The 18,291-nt window shown below is 43.0% G+C and overlaps 1 protein-coding gene and 1 pseudogene across 1 annotated transcript; both read left to right on the top strand.

Annotated features, from left to right (window-relative positions):
• Positions 1-7,716: 7,716 nt before the first annotated feature.
• LOC110679714 lies at positions 7,717-9,592 on the top strand (annotated as a pseudogene).
• Positions 9,593-11,423: 1,831 nt separating this feature from the next.
• Positions 11,424-13,074, top strand: LOC5578687 (odorant receptor 22c). Its single transcript, XM_001657035.3, has 2 exons — positions 11,424-12,695; positions 12,752-13,074. The coding sequence occupies exons 1-2, from the start codon at positions 11,610-11,612 to the stop codon at positions 12,806-12,808; spliced, it is 1,143 nt and encodes a 380-aa protein (XP_001657085.2). The 5' UTR covers positions 11,424-11,609; the 3' UTR covers positions 12,809-13,074.
• The last annotated feature ends 5,217 nt before the right edge of the window (positions 13,075-18,291 follow it).

Raw genomic sequence — 18,291 nt, 5'->3', positions numbered from 1 at the left:
ATTAACTCCAATTTGTCAAAAATGTCGAATGTGACTGTTATGCAGTTATGGGCAGTACAGCGGTGGCGACAGAGCAGAACGTGGAATTGGCTTCATAGTGATTGAGATGCAGATGAAGCGGATTATTCGGTGGAAACCGGTAAGCGACCGAATCTGTGTGTTGAGCCTCTGGAGGAATGGAAAGCCTCTGTTCCATTTCCAATCATCATAGCCTGCGGCTAGTAACCTTCGCTGCTACTAGAGGGATGGCAATCAGCAGTACCTACTCCACACGAAATATCCGCAAACACACCTGGCGATGTTTGCTCCCAAATACACCACGTGCTGGTGTTTGAGCGACATTTCTCAGATGTCATGCATGTCAGGACCTTCCGAGGCCCTAATATCGACTCGGATCATTATCTCGTTGTAGCTAAAATTCGGGCACGGTTATCCAGTGTCACGAGCTCCAAAACAAACAGAACGCTGCGCTTCAATATACAATGTTTGTCGACTGATGGGGTAGCTGCACAGTACCGCCAGCATCTGGGAAGAATCTACGTTGCTGGAGATGTCGACAGCCTGTGGGACCCTATCTACGAAGCTGTGACAACAACGGCGCGAGAAGTGATTGGCACTGGTCAACGACGAAGACGAAACGACTGGTTCGATGAAGAGTGTTTGCGAGTGACAGACATGAAGAATGTCCCAGAAGCCTTATGTTTGTGGCCAGTACCCGACAGAACAGAGAGCGGTACAGGACAGCGAGAGCCGAAGAAAAGCGAATCCACCGCAGACACGAAGAAAATGTGGTAGCTGAAGCTCAAGAAAGCATGAACCGTAATGAAATGCGGAGATTCTTTGCAACGGTCAATGGTGCGCGGCACAATACCGTACCAGTGCCCGCCATGTGCAATGATCGAGAAGAGAATTTGCTGACCGATAAAACGGCGGTGGCTGCCAGGTGGAAGGAGCACTTTCAGCAATTGTTGAACGGTAAAAATGGAAATGTAGCGAGGAACACGATGAACATTGATGATGAAGATCAAGCTGTGGACCCACCGACCAGTGAGCAGCTTTATCAGTCCATCCACCGAGTACTTCTGAAGATATGGGAGGACGAAGAATTGACTACCGGCTGGTTGGATGGCCTCTTACGCCCAATCTACAAGAAAGGGCACAGACTGGAGTGTGTCAATTACAGAGGAATTACCCTGCTGAATTTGGCGTACGAAATTCTGTCACGCATCATGTTTAACAGACTGAGACCGCTCGATGAGTCCTTCGTCGGCGAATATCAAGCTAGATTTCATGAGGGCCATTCGACAACGAACCGGATGTTTACCTTGCGAATGATCCTAGACAAATTCCGGGAGTATAACTTGCAGACTCACCATCTGTTTATTGATTATGTTTTGGCTCGGCCGTGAACCCAACGTTTGTAGGCGGAGCGATGAACTGGTGGAAAGGGAAAACTAGTACCAATTCCAGGGCAGGGAATACAGGAACACACAACACACTGTACTGCTGCTAATACTAAACTTTATTTACAATTAGTTGCTTAAATGTTCACTTGTTGGCTTCCGGATTGAGACTGACTCGCTTGAGTTGGGATGCCTCCTTTTATAGCACTCCGGTTTTCTTCTAGAGACTTCGGAGCCCATCTGTCGCGTGGCTGTTGCTAACGTCGTTGTTGACTCGTGTAGTCTTAGCTACAATAGTGACTACGATCAAAGAACATCCTTGGGGTTGGGAGCGCTCGTCGCCTACAGAATACAAGGCGGCGTACGACTCAGTGAAAATAAAAGAGCTTTGGCAGATAATGTCTGAACATGGTATTTCAGCGAAGCTAATTAGGCTGATACGTGCTACGCTGGATGGTTCGAAATCAAATGTTCGGATCGCAGACGAGGTGTCAACCTCGTTCGTGACGTTGAACGAGTTGAATCAGGGAGACGCATTTTCGAATTTACTGTTTAACATTACACTCGAGGGTGCTATTAGGAAATCTTGCGTGCAGAGAAATGGCACTATTATCGAAAGGTCGCACATGCTCCTTGGCTTTGCGGTCGATATAGATCTAATTGCTGCTATCGATTCAGTGGGAGAGGCGAACTGAAAAGACGTGTTGCGGCTGCGAATAGGGCCTTTTACGGACTACGTAACCAGATTAGGACTCGCAGCTTGCAAACGGAAACAAAGTTCACCCTGTATAAAACATTGATTCTTCCGGTGGCTCTCTACGGGCACGAAGCGTGGACGTTGAAAGAGTCAGACCGGAAAGCTCTCGGTGTTTTCGAGCGTAAAGTGCTGCGGACAATACTCGGTGGGAAACTCGAAAATGGTGTGTGGCGCAGACGCATGAATCACGAGTTGTATTAAGTGTACTGAGATGCGAATATTATCAAGCGTGTAAAATACGGCAGACTTCAGTGGGCTTAGTGCGAATGTCGGAAGAAAGAATTGCGAAAATAATATTCAACAGGGAACTAGGTAGAGGTCAGCGGCTTCAGGGAAGACCACGAATACGCTGGCTGTACGCAGTGGAAGAGGACCTGGCGACCCTAAACGTTCGGGGCAACTGGAGAAGACCCAAGACCGACGAAGATGGAGCTCTACAATACGCCCGGCAATGGCGTGACGCTACGCTGTAGCCATCAAGGTATCAAGGTAGGCAAACAAAAGTTTAGGCGCTTTAAAAGTACGTTTTGGGTCATATTTACCCGTGCACCGTAAGAAGGTTAACTCAATTATTTTATTCCTAAACCAAAAAAAAAAAAAATATTATATATGTGCTTATTAAACCAAAGCTCAATATTGTATAACATTTTAAGAATCCAATTGTTAATATATTGTGTCTCTCAACAAACCACTGATTACAATGTTCATTACGGCATTCACCAAAACGATGGTGTAATTTAATCGCTTCATAAAACACCAATGATCTGAAGGATGAACCACCATCAACCAAGCGATAAGGCCTGTCGTGTGCGCGGAGTACGGTTTTCTCCTCAGGAATTACGAGCTCCATTATCGGTATTGTTAGCTGTAAAAATTATCCTTATAGTCAATGAATTTCCAGAAACGAGCCAGCAAACACCGAGACGGAAAAACCTCGCTGATTAAAAGGATTTAATGTGATTTTTCCGCGTAACGGGGAAATCCCATCCAACCGGACTGATAAAGCCATTTTCTCGCCGGGGCTTCGTGTACCATTTTGGTTGAGGGGAAAGGGGTTGCGTTTCACGCAGTTTTTAATTTATTCGACGAAAGTCACTCAAGCCCTACGAATCCTTGGTTGGGTGCGCGTTTTTTTCCGGGTGTTTATTTATTTATTTGCGTTAATTAACTTTCTGATCCCGAGAGTGGAATTTGTATTGGAGATAGATGGAGCGTAGTTTTGGACGGGAAGCGCTTGCTGAACATTCCATTAACTTGGATGAAAATCCTAAAAATGTGTTAATTATTACGATTGCTATCATATTCGTTGTGAGGGAAAAGTTGGAAAATATGTTCAAGTCTTAGAGAAAGATAACACAAGTGAATAAATTTTAAAGCCGGTTTAGTCTATTGTCTGGTATAGAATTTAAAATGTATGAGATAATTGCCTAATGTACAATGTGTAGGCTTCTTCAAACGCCTAGAAAAGCTATAAATTATTTCCCACCACGTAGGTACTAAGTTCCTCTCCGATCCTAGATCCTAATAAATCATTCATTTTTTTCTTCGGGAGAAACCACGGCATTCTGAACCGTAACGAACGTTCAATTGTGCGCGCTACGAGGCGTGAAAAAGAGCGCAATTCATCACCGAATGAGATAAAACTCTTCTGCCCAATTCACCGCATCCACATACGGACGACTTCATCTAATATGCTATCTTCCGCATCCGTTCGATGGAAAAGGGTTTAACCACGTGGCGCTGTCGTCTGACACCTTTGCTAAGTTGGCGGGAAAAGTACTTTCACTCTTTCCCCCTGGATCCGAAAAAATCCACTGACTTGAGTAACTGCTCACTATATATAATTAACAATCGTGTTATCGAGATGAATGGCATTTGTTGGTGCGACTGGTTTGGGGGTAAGAGACTGTCGTCTCGAAATTGTAAACCTTCCATTTGCATGCTAAAAGTTGTAGGAAGATCTTCCACATATGAATAAATAATCTAGCAGTTTTACGCTTTGCGCCTTGTTTGCTAAGCGAAGATGAGATTTCTGTTTTAATTTTCCCTTTGGGCTCTTCAAAGATTATTTTTGGCAGGGATTCACATCTTTTAAAAGCACTTAGTACTTGAATCGAATCGAATCGAAATCGAATCGAAAATCGAATCGAATCGAATCGAAATCGAATCGAAATCGAATCGAAATCGAATCGAAATCGAATCGAAATCGAATCGAAATCGAATCGAAATCGAATCGAAATCGAATCGAAATCGAATCGAAATCGAATCGAAATCGAATCGAAAATCGAATCGAAATCGAATCGAAATCGAATCGAAATCGAAATCGAAATCGATCGAAATCGAATCGAAATCGATTCGAAATCGAATCGAAATCGAATCGAAATCGAATCGAAATCGAATCGGAAATCGAATCGAAATCGAATCGAAATCGAATCGAAATCGAATCGAAATCGAATCGAAATCGAATCGAAATCGAATCGAAATCGAATCGAAATCGAATCGAAATCGAATCGAAATCGAATCGAAATCGAAATCGAAATCGAATCGAAATCGAATCGAAATCGAATCGAAATCGAATCGAAATCGAATCGAAATCGAATCGAAATCGAATCGAAATCGAATCGAAATCGAATCGAAATCGAATCGAAATCGAATCGAAATCGAATCGAAATCGAATCGAAATCGAATCGAAATCGAATCGAAATCGAATCGAAATCGAATCGAAATCGAATCGAAATCGAATCGAAAATCGAATCGAAATCGAATCGAAATCGAATCGAAATCGAATCGAAATCGAATCGAAATCGAATCGAAATCGAATCGAAATCGAATCGAAATCGAATCGAAATCGAATCGAAATCGAATCGAAATCGAATCGAAATCGAATCGAATCGAATCGAATCGAAATCGAAATCGAATCGAAATCGAATCGAAATCGAATCGAAATCGAATCGAAATCGAAATCGAATCGAAATCGAATCGAATCGAATCGAATCGAAATCGAATCGAAAATCGAATCGAAATCGAATCGAAATCGAATCGAAATCGAATCGAAATCGAATCGAAATCGAATCGAAATCGAATCGAAATCGAATCGAAATCGAATCGAAATCGAATCGAAATCGAATCGAAATCGAATCGAAATCGAATCGAAATCGAATCGAAATCGAATCGAAATCGAATCGAAATCGAATCGAAATCGAATCGAAATCGAATCGAAATCGAATCGAAATCGAATCGAAATCGAATCGAAATCGAATCGAAATCGAATCGAAATCGAATCGAAATCGAATCGAAATCGAATCGAAATCGAATCGAAATCGAATCGAATCGAATCGAAATCGAATCGAAATCGAATCGAAATCGAATCGAATCGAATCGAATCGAATCGAAATCGAATCGAAATCGAATCGAAATCGATCGAATCGAATCGAAATCGAATCGAAATCGAATCGAAATCGAATCGAAATCGAATCGAAATCGAATCGAAATCGAATCGAAATCGAATCGAAATCGAATCGAAATCGAAATCGAAATCGAATCGAAATCGAATCGAAATCGAATCGGAAATCGAATCGAAATCGAATCGAAATCGAATCGAAATCGAATCGAAATCGAATCGAAATCGAATCGAAATCGAATCGAAATCGAATCGAAATCGAATCGAATCGAATCGAATCGAATCGAATCGAATCGAATCGAAATCGAATCGAAAAATCGAATCGAAATCGAATCGAAATCGAATCGAAACGAATCGAAATCGAATCGAATCGAATCGAATCGAAATCGAATCGAAATCGAATCGAAATCGAATCGAAATCGAATCGAAATCGAATCGAAATCGAATCGAAATCGAATCGAAATCGAATCGAAATCGAATCGAAATCGAATCGAAATCGAATCGAAATCGAATCGAAATCGAATCGAAATCGAATCGAAATCGAATCGAAATCGAATCGAAATCGAATCGAAATCGAATCGAAATCGAATCGAAATCGAATCGAATCGAATCGAAATCGAATCGACAAATCGAATCGAAATCGAATCGAAATCGAATCGAAATCGAATAAATCGAATCGAAATCGAATCGAAATCGAATCGAAATCGAATCGAAATCGAATCGAAATCGAATCGAAATCGAATCGAAATCGAATCGAAATCGAATCGAAATCGAATCGAATCGAATCGAATCGAATGAAATCGAATCGAAATCGAATCGAAATCGGAATCGAAATCGAATCGAAATCGAATCGAAATCGAATCGAAATCGATCGAAATCGAATCGAAATCGAATCGAAATCGAATCGAAATCGAATCGAAATCGGAATCGAATCGAATCGAATCGAAATCGAAATCGAATCGAAATCGAATCGAAATCGAATCGAAATCGAATCGAAATCGAATCGAAATCGAATCGAAATCGAATCGAAATCGAAATCGAATCGAAATCGAATCGAAATCGAATCGAAATCGAATCGAAATCGAATCGAAATCGAATCGAAATCGAATCGAAATCGAATCGAAATCGAATCGAAATCGAATCGAAATCGAATCGAAATCGAATCGAAATCGAATCGAAATCGAATCGAAATCGAATCGAAATCGAATCGAAATCGAATCGAATCGAATCGAAATCGATCGAAATCGAATCGAAATCGAATCGAAATCGAATCGAAATCGAATCGAAATCGAATCGAAATCGAATCGAAATCGAATCGAAATCGAATCGAAATCGAAATCGAAATCGAATCGAAATCGAATCGAAATCGAATCGAAATCGAATCGAAATCGAATCGAAATCGAATCGAAATCGAATCGAAATCGAATCGAAATCGACGGAAATCGAATCGTTAAATCGAATCGAAATCGAAATCGAAATCGAGAATCGAAATCGAAATCGAATCGAAATCGAATCGAATGCGAATCGAAATCGAATCGAAATCGAATCGAAATTCAATCGAAATCGAATCGAAATCGAAATCGAATCGAAATCGAAATCGAAATCGAATCGAAATCGAATCGAAATCGAATCGAAATCGAATCGAAATCGAAATCGAAATCGAATCGAATCAATCGAAATCGATCGAAATCGAATCGAAATCGAATCGAAATCGAATCGAAATCGAATCGAAATCGAATCGAAATCGAATCGAAATCGAAATCGAAATCGAAATCGAAATCGAATCGAAAATCGGAATCGAAATCGAATGAAATCGAAATCGGAAATCGAATCGAAATCGAATCGAAATCGAATCGAAATCGAAATCGAAATCGAATCGAAATCGAATCGAAATCGAATCGAAATCGAATCGAAATCGAATCGAAATCGAATCGAAATCGTAATCGAACAATCGAATCGAAATCGAATCGAAATCGAATCGAAATCGAATCGAAATCGAATCGAAATCAATCGAAATCGAATCGGAAAATCGAATCGAAATCGAATCGAAAATCGAATTCGAGAATCGAATCGAAATCGAAATCGAAATCGAAATCGAAATCGAATTCCATTTTTTTGTTTGTGCAGGAATATTTTTGGTATTTGTTTAGAATTTCTTGCAATTTCTCTGATAATTTGAGCATAAAAGCAACAAGAAATATTATGCTTTGAGTGATAGTGTCGGGAGGAAGTGAAATACGCGATACGCACGTAATTAATTTCAATGTGAACGGGACCAGCAGAAAATGGAGATCGTAAAAGGACTTGGTACATCAGCTTCGTGTATCTGATCTGCAGCAACTACTTGCGGGAAAATAACATCAGGCAGAAGTGGCCGGAAAAGCGAACTGATCGAACGTGTAATTAATCCTTGTTCGTCAAAATATTCTCAGTCCTCAAGTACAAAGTCCGTGACCTTCACAAAAAAAGCTCAAGAGGAGACAGAACTGCTGAAGCAAGCAGCAGAGACTCCGGTAATAACTACTCAACCCATACAACCTCCACCACCTGTTCTTCCTCCAGAGCCTCCGGTGATCTCACGGTACCGCAGGGAATGTATCAACAACAGTATGCAAATGCAGTGCAGAATGATAACCGTGGCGGGCAGGTTCACGCAAACGGAATCGTTCCTTATTCCATACCCGGAAGCAACACCGAATCCGGGCTATCCAATACACCCGGACGTGAAGCTAAAGAAGCTAGCATTTTTTGACGTGCTTGCAACGTTGCTGAAACCGGCAACTCTTGTGCCCAGCAACACCACGCAGCGCATCCAGGAGGGCTCATTCTTCTTCCACTTGACTCCTCAGCAAGCAAACTGATATTGCGACTAACAGGGATATCCGAAATGTGAACAAAATCGAACATACCATTCAGGTTCAGTTGCGGTTTTGTCTGCTGGAGACCTCTTGTGAACAGGAGGATTACTTCCCACCGAATATTGTTGTCAAGGTGAACAACAAGTTGTGCCCGTTGCCGAATCCCATACCTACCAACAACCCGGGGTTGAACCAAAGCGTCCTCCTCGGCCAGTAAATATAACTCCAAATGTGAAGCTCTCTCCATTGGTTGCAAATCACATTGCGGTGTCCTGGTGCACGGAATATAACAGAGGCTATGCTGCGGCCTGTTATCTGGTTCGTAAACTAAGTTCCTCTCAGCTGCTGCAACGCATGAAAACTAAAGGAGTCAAACCGGCCGATTACACACGGGCACTGATCAAAGAAAAATCGAATGAAGATGCGGATTGTGAGATTGCAACTACAATGTTGAAAGTCTCCTTGGTTTGCCCTCTAGGAAAGATGCGAATGGCGACCCCATGCAGATCATCGACATGCTCGCATTTGCAGTGCTTTGATGCTTCACTGTATCTGCAGATGAACGAGCGTAAACCAACTTGGAAACTGTCCCGTCTGCGATAAGGCGGCTATCTACGACAATCTTGTTATCGATGGCTATTTCCAAGAAGTACTTGCATCTAACAAATTGTCTAGTGAAGATAATGAAATTCAGCTTCACAAGGATGGATCGTGGAGTACTCACGTTAAAAACCAACGATTCGTGTACTTTGGATACACCCAGCAAGCCAGTTCAAAAAGTCGAAGTTGTTTCGGATGATATTGAAATAATTACAACGGATCCCCCAAAATCCAGCATCAACCAAGCCAGCGTAATTTCCAGTAGTGAACCTTCTTCGACTACAGCTCCTTCAAATGATACGGTGGATTTGACGCTCAGCGATTCCGATGATGATCTCCCTTTGAAGCGCAAAACAGTAACCCGTGCTGCTGCTGGCGGCCAGAGTGGCACTAATGTAACTACCTCGAGTGCAACCACTGCCGCAAGTACGACGAGTTTCTGCAATGACTGCTGCTACAGCTACTGCTTCGGCGGTATCTAAACCAAAAATGAATGGTAGGTCAAATGGAAAACGAACTCTTACAATGATTGACTCTAGACCAGACTCGACGACCGAAAACGGAACTAGACGAAAAGAGTGTTCGAGTACAAATCTCGCAAAATGGAAAATTGCGGTAGTTTGTGACGTTTATTTTATATAGCGATAATTAGGCGGACTTAAATGCCATGAAGTCAGAATATTTGTTACGCTTGCCTGAAACATCGGTTTAGAAGTAGGCAAACCCAGTTAATGTTGGGTAACATTTGGATAGAATTCACCAAATTTGGTCTCTGCAAAATACGGCCAGTTTTCGTGTCTATAATTAAGTTGATTTGGCATGATAAGCCGCCTAATCATCGCATGTTTTATGTGAACTGCAGTTTGACTTAAGACCAATTCATCAAACTTGTTTATAAAATTTGTCATCTTTATTTCGCACGATTAATAATGTATTATGAGTCATATTTATATTTTAATTTGCTCATAAGCTCAAAAAACATGTTAACTAATTATGCATTCGACCTGAAATAACTCAAAAAAAAAAATCGAATCGAAATCGAAATCGAATCGAAATCGAATCGAAATCGAATCGAAATCGATCGAATCGAATCGAAATCGAATCGAAATCGAATCGAAATCGAATCGAAATCGAATCGAAATCGATCGAAATCGAATCGAAATCGAATCGAAATCGAATCGAAATCGAATCGAAATCGAATCGAAATCGAATCGAAATCGAATCGAAATCGAATCGAAATCGAATCGAAATCGAATCGAAATCGAATCGAAATCGAATCGAAATCGAATCGAAATCGAATCGAAATCGAATCGAAATCGAATCGAAATCGAATCGAAAATCGAATCGAATCGAAATCGAATCGAAATCGAATCGAAATCGAATCGAAATCGAATCGAAATCGAATCGAATCGAATCGAATCGAAATCGAATCGAAATCGAATCGAAATCGAATCGAAATCGAATCGAAATCGAATCGAAAATCGAAATCGAAATCGAATCGAAATCGAATCGAAATCGAATCGAAATCGAATCGAAATCGAATCGAAATCGAATCGAAATCGAATCGAAATCGAAATCGAATCGAAATCGAATCGAAATCGAATCGAAATCGAATCGAAATCGAATCGAAATCGAATCGAAATCGAATCGAAATCGAATCGAAATCGAATCGAAATCGAATCGAATCGATCGAAATCGAATCGAAATCGAATCGAAATCGAATCGAAATCGAATCGAAATCGAATCGAAATCGAATCGAAAATCGAATCGAAATCGAATCGAAATCGAATCGAAATCGATCGAAATCGAATCGAAATCGAATCGAAATCGAATCGAAATCGAATCGAAATCGAATCGAAATCGAATCGAAATCGAATCGAAATCGAATCGAAATCGAATCGAAATCGAATCGAAATCGAATCGAAATCGAATCGAAATCGAATCGAAATCGAATCGAAATCGAATCGAAATCGAATCGAAATCGAATCGAAATCGAATCGAAATCGAATCGAAATCGAATCGAAATCGAATCGAAATCGAATCGAAATCGAATCGAAATCGAATCGAAATCGAATCGAAATCGAATCAAATCGAATCAAATCGAATCAAATCGAATCAAAATCGATCAAATCGACAAAATCCAATCGAAATCGAATCAAAATCCAATCGAAATCCAAACGAAATCGAATCGAAACAAAATCGAATCGAAATCAAATTGAATGGACTGATGAATCAAGATTTTTTTTCCAGCTGTTTACACATGTTAGTTTCGAATTTACAATATTAGAAATTGCATTTGCATTGATTTTTCAATGGTAAAGAAATTTTTGTATTTCTGCAAATTATTATAATTGTGTTTGGAATTGATCAATCCACTGATGGAATTGATTGGAAGCAAGGAATGTCAAAATTCAGCACATACTTACATGTGGTCATGTTCTCACGTAATAATTGGAATAATTGAACTTGATGATTTGAAAATGGGTTCGCGTAGAGAAAGACTATAAATAAGGGAATTGAAAGGAAATCGTCGCCTATTATCGTTTTTATTCCTATACAGAATACAACTAAGCGTTGCACTTGCACTCGCAATGGAGGATGCAAAATTCGGTTTAATATTCAGATTCATTCGTCGTGCCCTCAGTGTTGCAGGATGCGATATATTTGAAGAAAATTGGCGGCCATCGGCGTGGACATTTATCGTCCTCTTGTTTGCAAGCATATTTCCTTACTTTGCAGTGGTTTTTCTGCTCAATCATCACGATGACATGTCCTATGAACGTCTTGCTGAAAGTGTGGCGATTTTCATAACCTCTCTAGATGGTATCTATGGATTATTGGAATTCATAGTTAATCGTAACAAGTGGAACGAAGTGATGAAGAACATTCACAGTCGTCGATTTCAATATAAATCCAAAACAATTTCTGAGTTATTCGATCTCTACTATTATAGAAATTACCAGTTCTGCAAAGTTCTGTACTCGGCTTACATTTCATCTGCGGTCTCTATCTTATTGGCGCCATTTGTGTTTCCTATTCCGGAGCAATACGATCTTCCAGCGGCTTGTACAATATCGTTGATAGAACCAGCGGAGCCGTATTTTTATCCGGTGAACTACATTTTCCAGGCTATTGTTATATTCTCGGTTCAACATGTTCTGATTGCTCAATGTTTGTCACTTGTTACTGGAATTATGTCAGCATGTTGTCAAATACGTGCACTTAAAATCAAAATTGACGAGCTCAACGAACAAATTGCTGATCCAAACATAAAAGCAGGTACAGTTCGTGAATCTCTTGGCGAGATTATATATTTGCATCAGTGTACCAAAGAGTTTATAGTGATAATTCAGCGAAAGTATGGAGTAGTTTATCTTTCGATGTACATGGTGTGTGGTGGAATCGTTTGCATGTGTTTGAATGTGATTGCGCAAAATATTTTCACTTCGGCAACTTTGCTGACCATGGCCGGAGTGTTTTCGGTTTTTGTGCATTGTTTCTTTGGTAATCTTCTGTTGATTGAGAATGACAGTCTACCGGATAAGATCTATGCTCTCGATTGGCACGAACTGGACATTGCTCAACAAAAGTCTTTGAAGCTGTTGTTGGAAAATGCTCAACCGGATTCGTTGTTGCACGGAATTCTTATGCCATTGAACATGAGCACTTTTGTGTCGGTGAGTTTGAAGGGGGATATGGTGAAATTGATTGATTATGTTACTTTTATTTTCAGATCATGAAGGCGGCATTTTCGTACTACTCCATACTAAGCAAAAAACAAAATTCATAGTATTTTTGTATAGTAGGTAATGCAGTAGTAAAAATATAATATTGATAGACTTATACAAAATCGAATAAATAATTGAGTAGTAGTTAATCAGTCAACATTGAATTAAATGGGTTTAATCAGTTTTTACATCGATAAATTTGCTTTAATAACGAAAATTATAAACAAAAAACCCTAATTGGTTATAGCACAGTGGACCGGCTCAAATCGGTTTTCTATTATTTAAAGATTTTTTCAAAGATTTTGTGACAATGTAGAAAATGATAATAAATAAATCAAGCATGAAGATAAACATATAGTTTTTTTCTGCTCCCTACAAACACTCATACTTGGGGCCTTTCATAGCCGAGTGGTTAGAATTCGCGACTACAAACCAAAGTCAAGCTGAAGCTTACAAGTTAGGCTGATCAAAGTGGTTTGGATAGACCGTTATGCGTATATAATTTGACCATTTACGAAAAAACTAAATGAATGCGGCCAAATTATATACGCGTAACGCTCTGTTGAAAATACATAAAACACCCTACCAGGAGCAACGATTGAAGGTGTGCAAAATTGTGTGAAAAATTATTTTTTTATTTTCTCAAGATTTTCATCTAGATTATTGATCAGGAATTATTGTGGTCTACATTAATTTCTTTTAATAACGTGCATTGAAAAAATCCCTTCATTTAGGTACTACTAACATACCCGTAACGCGTTTACTTTTTATTGGTGCGTTATGGGGTAAAATCTTTCATATTGAACTCTTGTTGTAGCTACGTTTGTTAATATTCTAACATAAGTTACGGTCGGAAGAGTATATGAGAGTAACAAGCCACTAAGACATTCTGCAGCAGCTCTGTATCTTCACGGTGCTCGAAACCGATTGGCACTTCGATCTCATCATCAGCTACGTCGATCTTCTCCGGAGTCGCAAGTTGCTCCGACCCATCACCAAGCTCAATAAATTTAGCGTCCCGGCTGACGGTTATGTGGTTGTTGGAACGATCTAGAAACCGGAAGCCTTTACGATCCTCGCAGTAACCAACAAAGGTGAGCTTTACTGCCTTCTGGTCCAGCTTGGAACGTTTTGTCTCCGGAATCTGCACGTAGGCGTCGCATCCGAAAACCTTCAAGTTGGAAATATCAGGCTTTCGGCCGGTCCAAAGCTCGTATGGAGTCTTGTTGATCACTCGTGATGGCAAACGATTCTGGAGGTGTGCTGCTGTCATCACGGCCTCTCCCCAGTACACCTTGCTCATACCAGCATCAGCCAGCATGCAAATAGCCATCTCCTGCAAAGACCGGTTTTTGCGTTCGGCTATTCCGTTCTGCTGGGGAGAGTATGGCATGGTATACTGCGCTTTGATGCTCTCAGACTTGTAGAAATCGTTTAGCTGTCGGTTGACGTACTCGCCCCCGCCATCGGAGCGAATTGCGAGCGGCTTCCTTCCGAAAATGTTCGCAGCCCAGCGAACGAACTCTTTTATTTTTCCCGCTGCTTCGTCCTTGCTTTTCAGCAGATAGACGACCGTGAATCTACTGAAGTCGTCGATGACCGTCATAAGGTAACGGTTTCCCGACGGCGTCTTCGTCTCCATGGGTCCACAGAGGTCTGTGTGGAGCAAATCTAACGGTCGATCCTTTCTCTCAGTCACCCGTGGGAATGGCTGACGTGCCAGTTTCCCCTTTAAACAGCATTCACAAGTGATACGCATGCCACAGTCAGTAATATTGAGTCCACTTACCAGATCGTCTCGCTCAAGCTGTCGGATTACCTCGGGATCACGGTGGCCCATGCGCCGATGCCACGTATGCTGGCACCGCTGGTGGTGCTCGCAGCTGGCACGCAGCGACCGCTCCTGCAATCGCAGCCGGTATAGACCACCGACCTTGTTGCCAACAACAACTGTATCTCCCGCTGGATCTTTGATTTCACATAGAGATGCACCAAACACTGCCGCAAAACCTTTGGCAGCCAGCTGACCGACGGACAACAAACCGCCGTCGAGATCCGGTACAAAAAGCACATCGCTCAATGTAATTTCAACGCGTTTACCACTTCCATCCTCCCCGAAGAGCACACCTTTGCCGATACCGTGCACTTTTGTGTTCTTCCCGTCCGCGAGCGTGACTTTCGAATCACCACTGGGATTTAACTCGGCGAAAAATGACCGGTCACATGTCATGTGACGTGACGCTCCACTGTCAATCACCCAGCTCTTCGGAAGCTTTTCTCCGGCAACGAAACACACCGCACTGTTGTCACTTTTTGCTTGCTTCGCTTTGTGATTGTCGTCTTTAGCCTTCTTCTTTCCGGATCCACTAGCATTTTTCTGCGATAACCACTTTTTGCACTGCTTCTTAAAGTGCCCCGGTTTGCGGCAGAAAAAAACACACTGGTTCTTCCCCATCACTGGCACTCATCTTCATCGCTTTCACACTCTGGGATAGCGATTCATCCCTTTCACACCGCTGATTATATTCGTCCAGCAGCCGCGTCTTCACCAATGTCACAGTCCAGTCCTCATCCGCCCGGCTCTGGAGGCTCTGCACCAGGCTGCGGTATGACGATGGCACGCTTCGGAAGATCATAGCAATTTGCAGTGATTCTTCCAGATTTCGACCTGCCGCGTCAAGTTTATCGAAAAGGTCTTCCATCCGATCAAGATGCACTTGCATATTGTCACTGTCCTGCATTTTCGCACTGCACAAGATATTTAGATAATGCACGATTGTTGACATCGAGGCTTTTTCGTGTTGTTCTTCAATGCATTCCACATCCCGCGAGCACTGTCAGCAGTTTTCACAAACTTGAATTGGCTGTCCTCTAAGGAGAGGCCAATATTCGAACGCGCTTTGCGGTCTTTGGCTTTCCACTCGTCTGTAACGGGCTCGGGCTTAGCCAAATCAACCACATCCCAAAGGTCTTCTTTTTCGAGCAGCCACTCCATGCGCTGCTGCCACGAGGCCCAATTATTCTGGCAGAGCTTCGGAAACGAAACATTTACACTATCCGCCATCTTTTCAATCGCACGTGTAAGCCGCCGATCGGGAAACCACTCGCGCCGGCACGTCAATCAATCCGAAAAAATTCCTCGTTTTCCGCACTTTTCCGCAAACTCCGAACTGGAGCCCATAACCTGTGGGCAACAACCGCGCAGGAACCAAACAACCGAATAACCGGAGCGGACAAGTAATCGGATCACGAAATAAAAATATACTAGGCGTCGCGTAACAAAAGGAAAGTTAACTGTATTTCGGTTCAAGTACAAAGTTCGAATGAAAAAGGAAATAGCACTGTCTCGACCGCTGCTTGTTTTGGTGCGATGATGTTGGCAGCAGTTCGATGGAGGTTTGACAGTAGATGGTGTATCTAGGCGAGGTATTCATTTCAATACCCCACACTTAGAAGATAAACAATTCGGAATGAGTAGGGTAGCAGACCTCGTACCTAATATACACTCCCGTGCATAAGTTTGGATTCACCCCCTAAAAACATACAAAAGCGTTCAGTCCATATCTTTGTGACTACACCTCCTATTGAAACTCTCTAAGCCGCAGGCGCGGTAAATGGCTGGGCATGGCGTACCATTGGTACCTCGCGTACCTGCAGGAATAAAATAGACCCCTTTGTGCGGTCCTTAGCCTCTTGCCCAGCAACTCCTATCCCTACCTCCTCGTGGTACTGGCCGGGGTACAAGTAACCTTGGGGAAGATCGGGTAACCAACCCCCGGTGGGAACTTTGGTCGTATGCTGGCAGGGAAGGGGGGTTTTGCTTTTGCAAACCTGGAGCGTCTGTACTTTGTACACGTTAGGAGCGGCTCACAACAGCGTCTGTTCCCCATGTCAGGGGCGGCTGATCATCGTCCGAGTGCCAGAGAAGGACTCTAAGCTAAACTGCGCACTATGGCCCTCCGAACATTTAGGGGGAATGGTCCTCCGGAAATCTAGGGGGTTGGTGTCAGGCCCTGCAAGCCAACCGTAAAAACACATCAGCACAGGAACGTCAACGAGAGAATACGGACCGGAACAATCGGCAAAGACCACAGCGACGAAAATGGACTAGCGATTGGAAACTCGGTACGTGGAACTGCAAATCTCTCAACTTCATTGGAAGTACTCGCATACTCTCCTATGTACTGAAGACCCGCGGTTTCGACATCGTAGCGCTGCAGGAGGTGTGCTGGACAGGAGCATTGGTGCGAACGTTTAGAGGTAATCATACCATCTACCAGAGCTGCGGCAACACACGCGAGCTGGGAACAGCTTTCATAGTGATGGGTGATATGCAAAGGCGCGTGATCGGGTGGTGGCCGATCAATGAACGAATGTGCAAGTTAAGAATCAAAGGCCGATTCTTTGATTCTTAGTATAATCAACGTGCATAGCCCACACTCCGGAAGCACTGATGATGGCAAGGACGCATTTTACGCGCAGCTCGAACGCGAGTACGACCACTGCCCAAGCCAAGACGTCAAGATCATCATAGGAGATTTGAACGCTCAGGTTGGCCAGGAGGAGGAGTTCAGACCGACGATTGGAAAGTTCAGCGCCCACCGGCTGACGAACGAGAACGGCGTACGACTGATAGATTTTGCCGCCTCCAAGAACATGGCCATTCGTAGCACCTATTTCCAGCACAGCCTCCCGTATCGGTACACCTGGAGATCACCTCAGCAGACAGAATCGCAAATCGACCACGTTTTGATCGATGGACGGCACTTTTCCGACATAACCGACGTCAGAACCTATCGTGGCGCCAACATTGACTCCGACCACTACCTGGTGATGGTGAAACTGCGCCCAAAACTATCCGTCATCAACAATGTACGGTACCGACGCCCGCCCCGGTACAATCTCGAGCGGCTGAAACAACCGGATGTCGCCAATGCGTACGCGCAGCATCTTGAGGCAGCGTTGCCGGATGAGGGCGAGCTCGATAGGGCCCCTCTTGAGGACTGCTGGAGGACAGTCAAAGCAGCCATTAACGACGCTGCCGAAAGCGTTGTCGGATATGTGGAACGGAGCTCAAGAAACGATTGGTTCGACGAGGAGTGCCAGGAGGTTTTAGAGGAGAAGAATGCAGCGCGGGCTGCAATGCTGCAGCATGGTACGCGGCAAAACGTGGAACGATACAGACTGAAGCGGAAACAGCAAACCCGCCTATTCCGGGACAAAAAGCGCCGCCTGGAAGAGGTGGAATGCCAAGAGATGGAGTTTCTGTACCGTTCTCAAGAAACGCGGAAGTTCTATCAGAAGCTCAACACATCCCGCAAAGGCTTCGTGCCGCGAGCTGAGATGTGCCGGGATAAGGATGGGAGCATCTTGACGGACGGACGCGAGGTGATCGAAAGGTGGAAGCAGCATTACGATGAACACCTGAATGGCGCAGAGAACACAGGCACAGAAGGTCAGGACAGCGAAGGCGATGGCTACGTCAGCACAGCGGACAGCGGAAATCAACCAGCTCCCACGATGGGGGAAGTTAAGGATGCCATTC

Source organism: Aedes aegypti, chromosome 1 (assembly GCF_002204515.2).
Source record: "Aedes aegypti strain LVP_AGWG chromosome 1, AaegL5.0 Primary Assembly, whole genome shotgun sequence".
NCBI classification, from domain to species: domain Eukaryota; kingdom Metazoa; phylum Arthropoda; class Insecta; order Diptera; family Culicidae; genus Aedes; species Aedes aegypti.
Note: the sequence above shows the minus strand (reverse complement) of the source record. Positions and strands in the feature narration are given on the sequence as shown.